The 19,428-nt window shown below is 40.1% G+C and overlaps 1 protein-coding gene across 1 annotated transcript in view; it reads right to left on the reverse strand.

The window, feature by feature from the left end:
* LOC309559184 (voltage-gated delayed rectifier potassium channel KCNH8-like) overlaps positions 1-19,428 on the reverse strand; it is a 785,056-nt gene continuing 765,628 nt past the window's right edge. The window contains exons 13-15 of the mRNA XM_082262383.1: positions 8,978-9,084; positions 7,330-7,373; positions 1-1,594 (exon numbers count right to left, since the gene is read on the reverse strand). Of these exons, the coding sequence (XP_082118509.1) occupies positions 845-1,594; positions 7,330-7,373; positions 8,978-9,084 (901 nt within the window). The 3' untranslated portion in view covers positions 1-844. The remainder of the gene's footprint in view (positions 1,595-7,329; positions 7,374-8,977; positions 9,085-19,428) is intronic.

Genomic DNA, 19,428 nt, shown 5'->3' on the forward strand with positions numbered 1-19,428 from the left:
TATTAAAGCAAAATAAATAGATTCTTCCAGTTGCTCAGATACATCTCCTCCCAGAAAATGCTCCATGCGTTGCACAGCATGCACTTTTAATTTGTTCCCTTTTTTGTACGTATTTCCCTGCCAGAGGGCCCAGCAACACAGCAGAAGAATGTGCTTATATGTCCCCTCTAGCAATAAAAGGGCTTAAATAAATTTCTCTGCTTTGGAATGACAAAGAAAACAAAAAAAGTTTAGTATAAACCTTCAAGTAGCAAATATAGAAAAATAAGGTCCTTTGTTTACTCAAAAAAAGAGAGAAAAAAAGTTTAAACCATCCAGAAATGTTCCCTTTTAAAATATTTGGCTCAAACTTGTATTCTGTGTCCTAACAGTTGTTTAAATTAATATCATGCTATAAGAAACAATAATTCCATGCCATAAATCTTCTGAAAAATCACACCTTTGTTCCCCTTAACTTTTGTGTACTTTGAGTCTTTAGTTAGCAAGCTCTATAAACTAGTTTGTAACGTTTCTCAAATTTAGCAAGTCTGTTGTCTGAAGTTGAGAAATAATTTGGCTGTAAATAGTATCAGCCCAATTTACCCTCACTCTAAATGGTTTATTTTTTTCTCGTATAAAGTATAATTTTTGCAAGAAAAAAAAATGATTTTGAAATTATATGATTGTGTCTCTCATTGCCTAATTAGCAGCATTGTGGCAATGAGAAAAAAAACTGGCAGTATTTAGACATTCTGTTGTCATCAAGATAGTTTTCTCCTACAGTAGCTTGGTCAAGCCTTGGAGAAGTACATTTTGGTAAACCTCTCCACGGTCAGTGCTTTGGCTTCACCATGGCTTTTCCCGCCTACACATTGGTACCCTCATCATCTATAAACCTGATGATATCTCCTTGGGATTCTCCAGATGAACTACGGACCAGCTCCAAAGCAGCAGGAGATGTCTCGCTATAGTCTCTTGACATCAATCCCAAAAGGTCAACCACTCGATCCTTCACTGGGTCAGCATCTTGAGGACTACATAATGATCTCCTGGATGTGAAGCTGGGGCTGATCTTCTGTACTTCATTCTGCTTGTTAGATGTTTGGTGAACAGCCATTACTGGGGATGAATTGCTATGGGATACCTGGCTCACATGGTTCATTTGTGTTTGAGGGAAATGGCCATGACATGGGGACAGAGACTGGTTCACAGTCAGAGGACCACTGCTCCTAAGCTGTCTGTGGTGGGGACATGAATGTCTAAGGAATGAATCCAGAGAAAGTGCAGGATGAACGTTCTGTCTGCACAAATTCTCTGGCTGGACAGCCTGAGGCGGCTGGGGTAAGGCCTCCATCCATGTTTTGTTAGATTGTGCTTCATCTACCCTTGTCTGACCAGGACAAGATGATCCAACAAGGCTTGGAATGGTAACTTGGGACTGCTGCCCACTACAAAAACCACTGCTGTTACTGTAGGTGTTATTGAGGCTAGGGGTGAGGAGACCTGCTGAGGGAGATGTTATAAAGTTCTGGTTGAGTAGTACAGGCCTCATAAGCTGCAGCATCTCATTCAGATCCTTACTCAGCTGGGTAACTTGTTGAGAAAGGGCAGTCATCTGAGGGTGAAAAAATAAAGTTAATTACATACAGAATCATTAAAATACATGTTGCAACAGAGAATACCTACTGTGGAATTGTAAAAGTTGTGATCAACACCATAAAATCCACATTCTAGTATAGCATTGTTTTCAGTGATCTTAGGAGGGCATCCAGAGGGGTCAGTGCCTAAGAGAAACCGGTTTCTCTGGCCTTGAGTTCCCTCATAACCCTGTTAGAAGGTGGGAGTGGGGTACAATGATGCTGTGCTCTCTATTTACCTAGATCAACCATAGAGAGCTTGTTTTTGTAAAAGGTAAAACATAGAAAACATGTCAGTTTAATGCCAAAAACACCATGCACAGAGCATAAGATACCAATTCTTTCTATGTGTTGTTCTAAGGTGGTTAATACACTCAAAAACAAAACAAATAATTTATTGCAGTTCAACAATGTTTAGATGCAGTGGCTGAATTTATTTCCCCTTATTGGATTTTCCCCTTTATTTCCACCTGTTGACTATGCCAGTAAGTCTGTTAGTTTTCAACTTCCTGTAAAAGACTAAGCTGTCTAGCAAAAGTGGCAGTTAGTGTGTCGAGGCATACTTTTTAACAATGAGCTTTTATTTAGGTAAAATATTTTTCCCAAAATGAAAAAAAAAGGTTGCTGCAAACTATTTAAAAAGCTCAGTTGTGAAATTGATCTCCATGTTTAATATCCTTTTCAATAGTTTGTTTGGGCCAAGCTGACACAAACAAACTATTTACTGCACATGAAGCTTTGTATCATATCAATGAATACAAAGCTTCCTCTGACTGGGTGAGGCAGAGGGGCAGGCAGAAGACGTCACAATCTCTGACTCTGAGAATTTGTGTTCAATCATACAATACACAGCTTTCTGTGAATGGCAATAGCACCCATCAGTGCAATAAATAGTTCTAAAATGTGTTCTAAAACTATTCTTAAACTATTTAAAGGGACATTAGAGGTGGTAGATCAGCTTTAATTTGTTAGTCAAGTCCATATAAATCTGCTAGTGCTAACACTACCCTCTACTATGATTGACAATGCTAATGTCTAAAGGTGTCTATGTTGCTCCTGTAGTAGGGTGAATATACCTTAAGACAGGAGATGCATTACTGGCTAAATCACCAGGTGAAAAAAATATAAAGTAAATGCAACCACCACATTTATGGATTGGTAAGCTGCATATATACATTTTTTTTTTAAGAACTGCTTTAAGTATTTGATCAAAAGGTGTATCATTTTTATGTAAACGACAGTTGGATTACTTATTTTACATACAACACATCATACCACAAAATCACTCAAGTATGCTTTACCTACACACGCACGCTTTTTGCATGGAACTGTGAATAAATACTGCGTATGTGTATGTATATATATATATATATATATATATATATATATATACGTGTATATATACTCGCGCTAATGGATGTGTTAATAAAACTACGTGAAATAGTGAGTATTATATGTGAGGTTGCTGTTCCTTTTAAAAGGTGTAGTGCCTTAAATCATATATATATATATAATGTGTGTGTAAAAAGGATGTTATCAAAGGCTATTGTAACGGTGTATCATATCGTACAGGCTGATACCATCCTGTGAGAGGGACGAAACACGTCAGTTGACCGCAAGTGGTGGCATACTTGCACTTTCCGGTTTTTATGCTTGCTTTACCTTGTATAAAACTGAGTGCAATACTTTGTTTTAGTATCATTTTAATAAACGAAATTGCGCTATATATTCCTCCTCTTTTCTGGCATTATACTGTACATGAAGGGAATCCACATCCACAAAGAAGGAGCTCCGTTGGATGACTACTAGAGATGTCCCGAACTGTTCGCCGGCGAACAGTTCCCGGCGAACTTCGCATTTTCGCGTTCGCCTCGGCGGGCGAACATATGCGATGTTCGGTCCGCCCCCTATACTTCATCATTGAGGCAAATTTTGACCCTGTACCTCACAGTCAGCAGGCACATTCCAGCCAATCAGCATACCCTCCCTCCCAGACCCTCCCACCTCCTATAAAAAAAGCAAGGACAGCATCCATCTTAGATTCATTCTGAAGCTGCAGAGTTAGTTAGAGCAGGGAGAGGGCTGCTGTTGCTGCTAAATTGATATGGAAATCATTAGCTAGGCCAGTGTTCTGTGTCCACTCCTGCTGTAAGGACAGCATCCTGACAGCACCCCAAAAAGCCCTTTTTAGGGCTGGTACATCAGTCTGCTTTTATTTTATTTTTTTTCTATATATTTATCAGGCATTTTTGGAGGCAGGCATGACTTTTTTTGGATTAGTGTCTGGGGGGGGGGGGGGGTCTAAAAAGTGTACCTGTGAAGTTTCAGCTTTGTAGCATTTCCAGAACCAGAAAAAAAATTTGAATTAGGGTTCGGGTTTTTTTTAGTGCTTAGGGTTAGAGGGGTAGGGGTAGGGTTACTAACTCTAACCCTAAGTATCTCACCGTAACCCTAACCCTATCCCCTAAACCTAACCCTCTAACCTTAACCCTAACCCTCTAAGCCTAGCCATAAAAATAACACTAAACCTAACCCTAGCCCTAATCCTAACTCTAACCTTAAACTTAACCCCCTAACCCTAGTCCTAACCCTAATTTGTAATTTTTTTCTGGTTCCAGACATGCTACAGAGCTGAAACTTCACTTTTTAGACCCCCCAGACGCTAAATCCAAAGAAATTTTTAATTTTTTTTATTTTTATTTATTTTTTATTTTTTTCAATAATTGGCTCTCTATCAAAAATGACAATTTTTAAGAACTTTTTTTGTGTGATTTAGTGTCTGGGGGGTCTAAAAAGTGTACCTGTGAAGTTTCAGCTCTGTAGCATGTCCAGAACCAGAAAAAAAAGATCATATAGTTGTAAGAGGAGGGTTCCCACCATCCCTGCTCTACTGAAAAATTATTTTTTTCTGGTTCTGGACATGCTACAGAGCTGAAACTTCACAGGTACACTTTTTAGACCCCCAGACACTAAATCACACAAAAAAAGTTCTTAAAAATTGTCATTTTTGATAGAGAGACAATTATTGGAAAAATTAAAAAAAAAAAAAATGTATTTGGATTTATTGTCTGGGGGGTCTAAAAGTGTACCTGTGAAGTTTCAGCTCTGTAGCATGTCCAGAACCAGAAAAAAAAATTAGAATTAGGGGTAGGGTTATTTTTAGTGCTTAGGGTTAGAGGCGTAGGGGTAGGGTTACTAACTCTAACCCTAAGTATCTCCCCGTAACCCTAACCCTATCCCCTAACACTAAACCTAACCCTCTAACCATAACCCTAACCGTTTAACCCTAACACTAACCCTTACCCTAACCCTCATCCTAACGCTCTAACCCTAAGCCTAACTCTAACCCTAAGTATCTCACTGTAACCCTAATCCTAACCCTAACCCTCTAACTATAACCATAAACCTAACTGTAACACCCTAACCCTCTAACCCTAACCCTAATCCTAACACTCTAACCCTAACCCTAAGTATCTAACCCTATCGCTAACCGTAAGTATCTAACTCTAACCATAAGTATCTATCCCTAAGCCCTAACCCTCTAACCAGAGATGTATAGCAACGAAGTAGAACTACTTAAGTACTGTACTTAAGTACCGAAATGCGGTATCTGTACTTTCCTAGAGTAGAATTTTTTTCTCCTACTTCTACTTTTACTTCACTACATTTTTTCGATGATTTCGATACTTCTACTCAAGTATTTTTTTTTTGTGCTGCATAGTTACTCGTTACTTTTAAAAAAATTACCACTGCCAGAACAGTAGATGGCAGGTTGCATAAAGCTCAAAAAAATGTGTATAATGTCATTTGTAAATCAGCGCATACGAAAATAAAGGCTGTGTATAATAAAAGCTGCTATACCAAATCTTTCCAATAAAAAGAAAATATGAAACAAACAAATAAATGGTGCTACAGCGCTTAAAGTGCATCAAGAAACTACTAACAAACACAGGTTAATCATTTGAATAAATCATTTGAAATAATAAAAACAATATGATGTTCATACTTTTGACTTCTTTCTTTAATAACTACATAACACAGTACTTGTACTTCTACTTTCAGTACTTGAGTAGAATTTTTTTTTAATAACTACTGGTACTTTTTACTTTTAGTACTTAAGTAGCAAATTTTTTGAAAAAACTACCTGCAATACTTAAGTAAAAAAAATGTTGAATACTTTAGTACTTCTACTTAAGTAACTTTTTCTGCGAGCACTTCCACTTCTACTCAAGTAATTTTTTGATCGAGCACTTGTACTTTTACTCAAGTAGAAATTTCGAGTACTTTATACAAGTCTGCCTCTAACCATAACCCTAACCCTCGAACCATAACCATTACCCTAAACCTAACCCTAATCCTAACGCTCTAACCCTAAGTATCTAACCTTAACCCTAACCCTAGCCCTAAAAATAACCCTAGCCCTAATTCTAACCCTAACCCTCTAAACCTAGCACTAAAAAAACCCTAACCCTAGCCGAAACCATAGCCCTAACCCTAATGTTAATCCTAACTCTAACCCTAGCTCTAGACCTGACCCTAACCCTCACCCTAAGCCATAACCCTAACACTATCCCTTAACCCTAACTTTTAACCTAAACTCTAACCCTAACCCCAAACCCTATCCAACCTTAAAACAAACTCTATCTAACCCTAACCCCCTAACCCTAAATCCCTAACCCTAAATTCTAACCCTACCCCTAACCCTCTAACCCTAACCCTCTAACCCGTAGCACTAAAAATAACCCTAGCCCTAACCCTAATTCTAACCCTAACTCTAACCCTAGCCCTAGGTCTGACCCTAACCTTAATGTTAAACCCTAAGCCATAACCCTAACCCTTAAAACCCAGTTCCTGTCCCATTTTGGTCGGTTCTGGACTGTTTGCGGTGCGTTAAACGGGGAGTTTGGTCTGTCAGAGTTTGGTCTGTCACTGTGAAGCGGGCATAACCCTTACACTACCTGATCGATACAACATCATACCTGATCGTATACACACACTGGATGTTTTAAAGCATGTTATTCCAAACAATTTAGGAATGTTAGGTGATTTATGCCCTTTATGGATTAAAACCCGACTCTGCGTCAACTACGTAATTTTCCATGGGAGTTTTGCCATGGATCCCCCTCCGGCATGCCAACAGTCCAGGCGTTAGTCCCCTTGAAACAACTTTTCCATCACTATTGTTGCCAGAAAGAGTCCCTGTGGGTTTTGAAATCGCCTGCCTATTGAAGTCTATGGCGGTTCGCCCGGTTCGCCGGTTCGGGAACATTTGCGGAAGTTCGCATTCGCCGTTCGCGAACATTAAATTTTATGTTCGCGACATCACTAATGACTACTAATCCCAGCACATGACTTCTGTTATGGGAGTCTATGGCAGCTGGTGAGTGAGTGGGCACATGGCCTGCACCTATTTTGTTTTACAGCATTTGGCACTTCAGCACTTTAATTATGGTGGACTTTAATTGATTTTGATTTTGACTTCTATTGATTTCTGAACTTTGATATTTTGTGTGTATATATATGAGTTTGTTATGGTTTACACATATTAGGTTTTCATAGTAGGAGCGCTCTTTTTGCATGGAACTGCTTCATATATGGTTTCAGAGTGGTGTGTTGACCATGATCAAGTATTACGGATTGCTAATACAATGCACTCTCTCCATTTAGTTCTAACTATTTATGTCTAAACAATTACTACAAAAAAGATCCTCACCTCCTGATTCAGTTTCACAATACTCTTCCTGGTTTCCACATTTTCTGTAAGAAAAATATATAGTATGATAGCTTCCACCATACACATTGCACACCAAGTAATGTTCTTGGAAGTACTTCAGAGTTTTGTGTGCCTTAGAATCCTGAATGTATTTGCTCTTTTTTATTCTCTTCTTTTTACGTAGCCTGGTTAAAAATGACGCCAAAACCATGGAGTAGCTGTAGCAATTTTATTCATATTTGCCTCTAAAGGGTATTTTTTAGTTGTGTGGACATATTACACACAGATGCAGTATTTGTTTATGGAAGTAGCCAACATATAGATTGCCTTTCTGGTATTTGTTCAACTTCAGACAGAAATCCTAATAGGAAAATGTAAAATTTAGGTGCCAAATCTGAAACCCTTTGAAGTCAATTGAAGCCGAATGTTAGAAAACAATAATGGCCATTTTCTAAGCTAATAAGCAAAGGACAGTCAAACAAGTGGCATGGGAGCACTGCCCTGGGGAACATATAATAAAGCAGAAAAAAAGAAAAACATTCCTTTGGCGAGGAGCAGTGGTGTAAGATGTATATCACCTACTGCAGCTGTTTAAATTGCTGGCAAATGACAGCGCTCCCAGCCCAATACTTCAATTTGTAAATAAGCAGCCAGGGAGTGCCTTCATCTATACTAGACCCTTATCTTACTTGGGGGTCTGATATAAATGTTACTGGGGACACCCACAAAAAAAATGCATTGAGTTCCCCTAAAAATACATAAAAGACCCTTATCCATGATGAGGGTCATAAGGGACCCCCACACAGCAAAAAAAAAGGTGTGGAGCCCCCCCAAAATTTGATACCTGGTATGGGACTTAAAATGATACTAAAGTCTCTCTTTTTTTTTTTAAGTTATAAATAACAAACACGTTATACTTACCTGCTCTGTGCATTGGTTTTGCACAGAGCCGCCCGGATCCTCCTCTTCTCGGGTCCTGCTTGGCTCAGCTGCTCCCATAGTAAGCTGCTTGCTGGGGGGGGCACTCAACAGGAGGAAGGGGCCAGGAGTGCCCAAGAGGAGCCGCGGCCCGTCCCTGTCCCCTTTCTCTCCTCACTGGATGACTGACTGATTGACAGCAGCAGGAGCCAATTGCGTCGCGCTGCTGTTTCAGCCAATGAGGAGGGGAGTCCCGGGCAACTGAGACACCCCTGCAACATCGCTGGATCTAGTTAGGGCTCAGGTAAGTATTAGGGGGGCTGCTGCACACAGAAAGCAGTTTATCCTAATGTATAGAATGCATTGAGATAAAAAAAACCTTATGACTTTACAACAGCTTTAACGAGGAACCCCATGCAAAATAAAATCCATACCAGACCCCTACTTGAGCATGCAGCTTAGTGAGCACCTCCATTCTGAAACCGTCCAGGCTTAACCCCCTTTTCCTGGCCTGACAGGCTGCATACTCATAAAAGGGTTTTTTGGGGGGACTCAACACTTTTTGTCTTGTTTTTGTTTTCGGTTTCTCCCATAAAACTCATACTAGACCTGATTGGCCTTTTTGTATTCTTATAATCTTTACATTTTTGTAAGTGCAACTTTTAAAACCAAAATTTGAAAAGTCTTGAGTCTAAGTTGTACAGAGCATGCATTTCAGCTTAAATCTTACCTGAGCTGGAACATCTGGGTGAGTTTTCTTGGCTGAGCTGTTTGGTATTAAAATCAAATGTCTGCGTAGTAGGTGAACTACAGTCAGTCTCAATGCCATCTACAAATCTGCAGAAATAAAGCATCAATCAGTGAATGCATTCATATACAGCCTGTATATACGCACTTGTCTTTTTTAATGATATTAAAAACAGCAGTAAATTAGGTGAAACATCTACTAGCACACCTTTAAAGGAATTTAACTAGAATTTCAAAAACGAAGCGTTGCCTTTTATGATTCACACATTTGCACACTGTATAACCTGTAATATCATGCTATCATTTCCTAGATCAGCTTCTCTGCTTTATAGGTAAACTTTAACAGGGGAGATAATTATTAATTTTTTTAGTTTTTTTTTAAATTAATGACCCCAGAACTACCATCTCCAGGCCACAGCTTGCTCCTGATCTGAGAGCTAGGCTGTGTCTAAAGTTATTTCTTCAGTTCCTTATATTGACTCGTGCTTCCCTATGACTCAGCTTGCCTAAGGCCTTGTGTGTAACACCTTTACTCTACTTGCATGGGACTTACACCACCACAATGAGGCATGACTTTTGAAACACCTCAATACTAAGATAAAAGAACAGTTCGTATAATTGATAACAATGTAATATTCCACACAATTGGTACTTCAGCGGTAAATACTTAGCCCATACTCTTGGTAAATAATCCCATGGAGGGTTTCAGATAAAATAACAATCCCACTCCAGGGTGAACGGGGGATGGGGTACTCACTTGCACATTTAAGCTGGTCATACACAGAGCAAAGTTCTTTCCTGTTTATACAAGAGTCCCTCCTGCCATGCCATTATCTTATCCTGGTATGGGGGGTGGGGTTGAGTGGGGGAAGCCGTCCCCACTGGGAGAAGACAGTGATTATGGCTTGCGGCTATAGCAGCCGCTTGCGATAATCGCAACAGAATCCAGTATGCTGGTTTTACCCAAGTTGATCAATCAACATGGTACAGTCAACCTGCCCATTAATGGTTCCTGCTAGACTGGCCGAGATTCGAACCATGTATGGCCGACCTTAGTTTTGTACATCAAGCTTTCTATTCCAACAGTTAGGCTTGAGGCCCTTTGAACTAGACTGGGTTTCTCCCTCTGAAGAGGAGAACCCACTCAAAACTGCTAACTACATTTTTCTTAGATGTTCCCCAACAACTCCCCTATCTAGGCCCCTCCAATCCAGTAAGTACTAAAGGGAAACCTCTCCATGCTTAAAGGGTGGGCACAAAGATAAAGGGCACTTAACCTTATTGTTTTGCACAAAGCCTAAAGGCAGAGATTTGATATAGCTACATATCTAAAACAAGAAATAGAGTTATCATCTGCCTGACTGTACAGTGTTTTCGTTAGCCATTCCACTTCACCAGGACTGTAAACTCTAAGGGTAATAGAACAGCTCCATTACAGCAGATCCGATTGTCCTGTTGGATGATTTTTTCCCCACAAATGCAGTATTGCTTACACTAACAATTTAATAAACAAAGCTCTGCAAACAATTACAATATAATATATGGTTCTGATGAAAAATAAGTAAATATATTGACTCTTTGTTATATCTGTAGTGCTCACTCCTTCAGGAGCCTGCAGTTTAAGGTCCCTAGGGCCTTTTCCCATGATTGCATCCACAACCAGGCATACAGTCACAGTTACTCGTTTGGCTAAGTCTAGGGGTATGCTTTTCTAAAGCTTTATTGTAGAACTTGAACTTGGATAGGAGTTGGGTAACTGTGGGATACTCCAGTAACTTTAACAACTTGAGAACACTCATTTTCTTCCTAATATTGTGTGCAGAGTCCTTGCACAAGCAGCTATTGGACTGAGCTATACCAGGACACCAGGCACAATGTTTCTTTTTGAGCAACGCTGACTCTAGCACTACAAGAGACAGCAGCAGCACACAAGCTCAGGGATCTCTCTTTACAGTCTGTTCCCACTAATGTCCTTGGATAATTGGATGCCTCCTTCCAACATCTTCCAGGCACCTTTGCCAGTAATACCCAGGTGAAAGTCCCTCAGTCAGTCCGGCAACTTTTATCAAAATGGGCCCTCCACACAGCCTAGCTGGGACCTGATGAGGGCAGCAGCCATCCAGGCTGGGCTCTCCCCCCTAGGAAAAAAACCCTCTGATCTAAGTCTTTGAGTATTTATGCTCCTGCCCAGCCACCATCTGGGCAACTCTACCCAGGAATTGGCCAGGGCTGCATAACTATTCAGCTGTTGATTTGACTCTCCCAGCCCAATATCTTCCAGAACCTTTCCAGATAGACAGGGGGAAGCCGCCAACCCTGAAGCCAGTGAAAAATAGAACAGATCACATGTAAAACAATCACATGCAGCTCAACTGATTACAGTGAGCCAGTAATTAAATCTACCTAACCTAGCACCTTTCTAGGATGCTACATATAAATAAAGTGAAATTGACCTTTAGGTACATATGAGAATATAACTTTGTGATCCTGTCAGATATTTGGAGTCACCTCTCACAAGGTGAAGTGTGAGTGTTTTCCATGGTCCCTGAGTCTTTTGAAAATACTATTTTAGGTCTGGCTGATTGAAGCACACAGCTTTAAACAAGATCCTCAAGTACCTATTGATGAACTAGAACCTGTGACGTAGGAAAGGATTGTGTAGCTCATTTTGAGTAGAACAAGTTGTAATCATTCTGCAAACCAGAGCATTTTGGCTGTCACATTTGGCTATATACTTAATGCATAAGGTCAAGTATAGGTCTCTTGATCCTGATTGGCAGGCAACCTGGGCATTATAATCTTAAATTGTGATTGAATTGCTTAATTTAGTACATATCTCCCCAAGAACTTTAAAAAATATAGCTCTGCATGTGCAAAAATTTACATTTTTTGTTGGTGCCTAAGTACCGGATTTTGCTTAAAAAATAGGTTTTAAAAAAAAAAGCCATAATGATTGGCTAATAGTTTCATTGGCATTGACTACTGCAACTCCGTCCTCATTGGCCTACCTTTACATTGGCTATCCCCTATTTAGTCAATCATGAATGCTGCTGCTGCCATACTCATCCAACTTACAAACCGCTTAGAATCTGCTACCCCTCTCTGCCAATCCCTCCATTGGCTGCAACTCACCCAAGGAATTAAATTCAAAATACTAACAATAACTTACAAAGCCATCCGCAACTTGGTCCACAGCTACATCACTAACCTATTCATAAAATACCAAGGAAATTGTTCTCTTCGTTCTTCCCATGACCTCCTGCTCTCTTGATCCCTTGTCACCTTCTCCCATGCTCGTCTCCAGGACTTCTCACAAGCCTCTCCCATCCTTTGGAATTCCTTACCCCAATCTGTCCTTCTGCCTCCTGCTCCGTCCACTTTAAGGCCATCCCTAAAAATGTTTCTCTTCAGAGAAGCCTATCCTGCTTCAAACTAAGAACTGTACTTTTGTTTTCACCATCAGCTCATCCCCAATAGTTATTACTTTTTGTATCATTTGACCCTCCCTTTTGGATTGTAAGCTCTAAGGAGCAGGGCCCTCTGATTCCTCCTGTATTGAATTATATTGTAACTGTACCTTCTGCCTTCATGTTGTAAAGTTATGTGCAAACTTGACGCTATATAAATCCTGTATAATAATAATAATTGGCATTATACATTTGCTGAGTACAAAGGCTGATGTCATGATTTTCAGTGACACTGAGGGATGTAATCATTGCTCTCTATTTTATATTTCTAGTAGGACTTTAAAGGTTGTGTTGTACTTTTATCTCTAAAGACTTTCACACTGATAGTCTTCATCACCATACTACTTTATTTGCATTTACTTGTGCACAATGTATACAATCTAGGTATCCTTGTGCTACTGTACATCAAAGTATCTACAGAAATTGTTTTATCAAGAGCATTTTATTTTATTGTTTTTTTAGTACATCTGCACTGCATATATTTCAAGGATAAGGAAAACAATATCAGGCTTAAGGTTACAGTAAAACTGTAAAATTACCCAAATGTAACACTTTTCAGGAATTTTAAAGGTCAGAAATAAAACTGGATGAGAAATAATAGGAATAAAATAGGTTATTCTAGTTTTGAAACAGTTTACATGTTGTATTAACCATGTGATGAATCTTTTTCAAGGTCTTAATCTATGCTTACATTGACGTCATATATTTTTATTTATGTATCTGCTGACCCAAATTCAGTGCCAATAATAGCAATATGAACGGTAACCTAAATCACTAAGTGGGTTATTAAAAGTTCTATATTCACACAGCTATCAAGTGATGCTCAGTTAGAAGAATATCAGCTGACATACAAGCCAGTTGATCTTATTAGTGTTCTCTCAATTTACTAAAAATATAATACATAATTCCACATTTTAATTATGTTTCTACAATATTATTGATCTATTATTAAAGCTGTAGTAACGATTTTTCACTAGAGTAAAGCCGGGTAGAGCGGGGTTTTGGAAACTCACATTGAGTACTGCAGCAACATTTTGGAGAATGCAAGGAATCTCCATTAGGACTGCTACACTCAAAAAAAAACTGTCCATTTTTTTTTACAGAGGCTGGGCCGCAACACGGAATATATATTCACAAAGACCTTTTATGGAAACAAATATTTAAGGGGTCCCGGAACGGGGGGCACCTCAAAGCTATTCACATTATTTTCAGGCCCCATTAGGAAACTCACCAGAGAGCTTGGGAGGCAGATCTGGGAGAAATAATAGAGGAGGAGTGAACCCAGTGGTTGATTCTGGTACACAGAATTTCTTAAGCCCCTGGTCATATGGGCACAACTTGCCATGCGATTTGACAATTGCAAACCGCATGACAAGTCGCATGCTATTGTCTGCTTTGTAAGCGATTTTGAAAGTAGTTTCTGCACTACTTTTTGAAAGTTCAGGTGCAAATTGCATAGACATCTGTGCATGCAGTAGCACAGATGTCTTCCAAGTCACACCTGAACTAGCACTGAAATGCTACTTTAAAATTGTGCTACTTCAAGTGAAGTAGCAGGATTTCAACGTCGCGATTGGTGGGACCGGGGTGTAATGCTACCTTGGTGGAAGAAAACTATAAAGTATTATCTCACTGGTATCCAGTCTCGATGAGGTTAGCCAAAATTTACCCCGACATCTCCCCCTTGTGTTTTTGGGGGTTGTTGCGAGGAAAGGAAACATGTTTCATGTATGGTGGTCCTGTCCAAAGGTTCAGAGATTTTGGATTAGGATATTGAATCTCCTCTACTCAGTAACTCAGGTTAATATACCCAAAAATGTTAAGACAGGCCTATTTAATGACCTTTTGGACGAGATCCCCAGACATCTCAGAACTCTTGTCTTTTTCATTTTTTTGGCTGCCAAAATAACTAAAGCGCGAATGTGGAAGTTCCCGATTATTCATTTTGCACTGGTCAAACACAAAATATCCTGGATCATGCTTTACTAAAAATTAGAGAGCATCCTATGAGATAACCAAACCAGGTTTATAAGGGTCTGGAATCCCTGGATCAGATACCTCCAATCTCCTGGGTGACCTGTGGGGCCCTGGGGTCAGGTGTTTGAGTCTGCGGGATCCGCTTCTCTTGTCTTCTCTTTTTCCCTTTCCTTTCTCACTCTTTCCTCTGCTTTGTTTATCCTTTTACTTTATTTCTTTGTTAGTGCTTCCCTGGGTGCAGTCTCGTGGATCTTTTTTTTTTTGTCTGATTCGAATCAAATGTGATGTTAAAGTGCCTCAAGCTCTGGTAAATGAAGTACTGTGATCCTCCACTTTATTTTATCCTTCTCCTCCTTTTCGTGAGGTGGATATGCTGGGGCCGGAATGTTTGATATCAGGATTTCACAACATTATGTTATACCATGTGATTGGGCAATTTTTACTGTTACTTTTATGTGTTTTTGTTTTTGAATTGAAATTCTCTCAATAAAAATACTGTAAAAGAAAAACAAAGCAAAGTCTGAGCTCATCTAAGTGACTTCGTCGCGACTTGCACGGACTTCATATAATGAATGTCAATGCAAGTCGCTCCGATGTCGCCCCGAAGTGGTACAGGAACTATTTTCTAAGTCGGAGCGACTTGAGTCCCTCCTATTAGAACGGTTCCCTTAGCACTGCATGGACCGCGACTTGTCAGGCTGACCAGTCGCCTGACAAGTCGCGGTAGTGTGAATGGGCACTAAGAGCATTTCCTGGTCTGATGAGTCTCGATTTCAGCTGCAACATTCAGATGGTAGGGTCAGAATTTGGTGTAAACATGAAAGCATGGATCCATCAAGGGTTCAGACTGGTGGTGGTGGTGTAATGGTGTGGGGGATATTTTCTTGGCACACTTTGGGCCCCTTAGTAACAATTGAGCATCGTTTAAACCGCACGGCCTACCTGAATATTGTTGCTGACCATGTCCATCCCTTTATGACTTCTGTGTACCCATCTTCTGATGGCTACTTCTAGCAGGATAATGCACCGTGTCACAAAGCTCAAATCATCTCAAACTGGTTTCTTGAACATGACAATGAGTTCACTGTACTCCAATGGCCTCCACAGTCACCAGATCTCAATCCAATAGAGCACATTTGGGATGTGGGGGAACGGGAAATTTGCATGATGGATGTGCAGCCGACAAATCTGCAGCAACTGCGTGATGCTATCATATCAAAATGGACCAAAATCTCTGAGGAATGTTTCCAACAGCTTGGTAAATCTATGCTCACATGGCTAGCATGGACAAACTGGTACTCCAAATGCAGATCTGACCACCGGGTGGCATGATTTCTCCAGGGTTGCTATCAATGACATATATTGTTCTGTTTTGTTATGCCTATGTTAAACCACTGTGGTGGGGCGGCCCATCTCTTCCCACCTTGTGACACAGAGTGTTCCCGATGGGGATGGGGATGGGGTGGGGAGAGGGGACTCCCAGTCGCGTTATGTATAGTTAAATACAAAGTTACGGTTCCAGTTCATGACTGTTTTCCTATATGATGTAAACCAGCTTGTGACAACACTGTTTTATTTTCCTTGTACTTTTCTTCACTTTTGTATTTTTTCTACTCACAAAATACCAATAAAAAGCATTGAAATTAAAATTCCAGTACACAGATAGGGAGTAGAAAAACTGAAGCTCAGCCAATGGGGTGATTTACTAAAGGCAAATAGGCTGTTTGCTTTGCAAGGGAATTTTCCGTAGAGCCTATTGAATGTGGTAAAATGTCTCTTTGCAAAGAATACCCAATCACGTGCAAAGACAATAATAAACAAAACAGCAATTTTGCTTGTGCATGATTGGATGATAGAAGTCAACAGAGCTTCACCTCATTCAATATGCTCTGGGGAAAATTCCCTTGCAAAGTGCAACTTCCTATGCAAAGTAAACTAATTTGCCTTCAGTAAATCAATCCCAAAGCATACTAGTATAATGTAGAAGTTTGGTAACATACTGTGAAAGGCATTAAAAACAAAATTTCTTTGTTCTTTGTAAGAGCTGCTGAAGAGGGATTCCCTCCAAATTCATAAGCTGGAGAGGGCGTTTTTGGGCTGCTTTCAAGGTCTTGGAGGAGAATTAATATGTTGATTTGTGTGCTCAATGCCCATGAACAGCCTCACTTCAGTGATCTGAATTAGGCTTTACTGACATGATTTCAACTGTATCTGGAGTGTTTGAATCCACCTGTGTGTAATTAAACCTCAGTATAAATGCAGCTGTTCTGTGAAGCCCTCGGAGGTTTGTTAGAGAACCTTAGTAAACAAACAGTATCAAGAAGGCAAAGAAACCCACCAGACAGGTAAGTGATAAAGTTGTGGAAAAGTTTAAAGCAGGGTTAGGTTGTAAAAAAAATATCCCAAGCTTAGAACATCTCATGGAGCACTGTTCAATCCATCATCCAAAAATGGAAAGTGTATGGCACAACTGCAAACCTACCAAGACATGGTCGTGGAGTTAATTAATCAGAGAAGTAGCCAAGAGGCCCAGGGTAACTCTGGAGAAGCTGCAGAGATCCACAGCTCAGATGGGAGAATCTGTCCACAGGACAACTATTAGTCATGCACTCCACAAATCCGTTTTTTTTTAGAAGAGTGGCAAGAAGAAAGCTATTGTCTTGTTTGCAGTTTGTGAGAAGCCATGTGGGGGACACAGCAAATGTGGAAAAAGGTGCTCTGGTCAGATGAGACCAAAATTGAACTTTTGGCCGAAAAGCAAAACGCTATGTGTGACTGAAAACTAACACTGCACATTACCCTGAACACAACATCCCCATCATGAAACATGGTGATTGTTGCGGGGATGCTTTTCTTCAGCAGGAACAGGGAAGCTGGTCAGAGTTGATGGGAAGAAGGATGGAGCCAAATACAGGGCACAAACCTGTTAGAGTCTGCAAATTACTTTAGACTGGGGCGAAGGTTCACCTTCCAGCAGGACAACGACCCTAAACAAACAGCCAGAGCTACAATGGAATGGCTTAGGTCAAAGCATTATCATGTGTTAGAATGGCCCAGTCAAAGTCCAGACCTAAATTTAATTGAGAATCTGTGGCAAGACTTGAAAATTGCTGTTCACCGATGCTCTCCGTCAAATCTAGCAGAGCTTGAGCAATTTTGCAAAAAAGAATAGGCAAAAATGTCACTCTCTAGAAGTACAAAGCTGGTAGAGACATACCCAAAAGGACTTGCAGCTGTAATTGCAATGAAAGATGGTTTTACAAGGCATTGACTCAGGGGGGCTGAATACAAATGAATGTCTCACTTTCCAGACTTCACAATTATGTGCCACTTTGTGTTGGTCTATCACATAAAATCCCAATAAAACACATTTACATTTTTGGTTGTAACATGACCAAATGTGGACAATTTCAAGGGGTATGAATACTTTTTCAAGGCACCATAGAAATGACCAATATATGGAAAACAATGGAAAATTCAATGAGAGTAATGTGATGAGAGTTCATATGGAGGTATATAACCCCAGAACAGGGTAAAAAGAGGGAAAAAAAAGTCCCAAAGGCAGTGTTCAAAAAATATGGAGGACTGCCACCATCAGATGCTTAAAAGGTCTCCCAGGTGTCTTTGGTCACACACGAGGCTTACTAGGCTTACTAGATTTTGTGATCCTTTATAGGTTAAATGCACATAGTGGGTATTCACCCTAGGAAAATGCACTCTGCAAACCTCCCCTCTTCCACATGAAACTAGCCTGTTCCTGGAATTTAGCCAGGTCACTATCAGCATATGCATCCATAGCCCACAGGAAACCAACAATCCACTGGGAATACACTCAGCAGGACCGATGTGCATATGATAGAAAAGAGGCTCCACATAGTGTAAAACCGCTCATAAAAGGAAATATATTAGGGCTTAAAAACTCACAAACGCCAAGAAGTAACACAGCATGTATCTGAACACAGTAGGGAATTGGATTCCAGCATCAAACATGGCTGCTGTTCCCTTGCTCAAGCGTCAGTGGCATATGTCTGACTCAGCTGGAATCCCATACTACTGTGATCAGAGACATGCTGTGTTACTTCCTGGTGTTTGTAAGTTTTTATACCTTAATACATTTCCTTTTATAAGTGGTTTTACACTATGTGGAAGATCTTTTCTATTATATGCACATTGATCCTGCTGAGTGTATTCCCAGTTGATTAGTGGTTCCCTGCAGGCCGTGGATGCATGTGATGATAGTTAACCAGCTAAATTCCTGGTGTTTTCTGTGGAAGAGGGGAGGTTTTAAGAGTGCATTTTCCTTGGGTAAATTCCCACTAGGCGCATTTGACCAATCCTTTAAAGGGTCACAAAATCTGGTACGCCTTGTGTGTGACCATAGACACCTGGGAGACCTTTTAAGCATCTGATGGTGACAACTTAAATAGTCTGTCCTATATTTTAACACTGCCTGTGGGACTTTTTTGTCTTTTTACCCTTTTATGGTGTTATATACAGTATCTCACAAAAGTGTGTACACCCCTAACATTTTTGTAAATATTTTATTATATCTTTTCATGTGACTACACTGTTATACAAGCTGTACACTCACTACTTTACATTGTAGAAAAGTGTCATTTCTTCAGTGTTAATTTGCTGTCCCCTCAAAATAACTCAACACACAGCCATTAATGTCTAAACTGTTGGCAATGAAAGTGAGTATACCCCTAAGTGAACATGTCCAAATTGGGCTCAAAGTGTAAAAATTTTACTTGACCACCATTATTTTCCAGTACTGCCTTAAACCTCTTGGGCATGGAGTTCACCAAAGCTTCAAAAGTTGCCACTGTAGTCCTCCTTCACTTCTCCATGACAACATCATGAAGCTGGTGAATGTTAGAGACCTTGCGCTCCTCCACCTTCTGTTTGAGGATGCCACACAGATGCTCAATATGGTCTGGAGACATGCTTGGCCAGTCCATCACCTTTACCCTCAGCTTCTTTAGCAAGG

Source organism: Pelophylax lessonae, assembly GCF_965119305.1.
Source record: "Pelophylax lessonae genome assembly, chromosome: 6".
Taxonomy (NCBI): domain Eukaryota; kingdom Metazoa; phylum Chordata; class Amphibia; order Anura; family Ranidae; genus Pelophylax; species Pelophylax lessonae.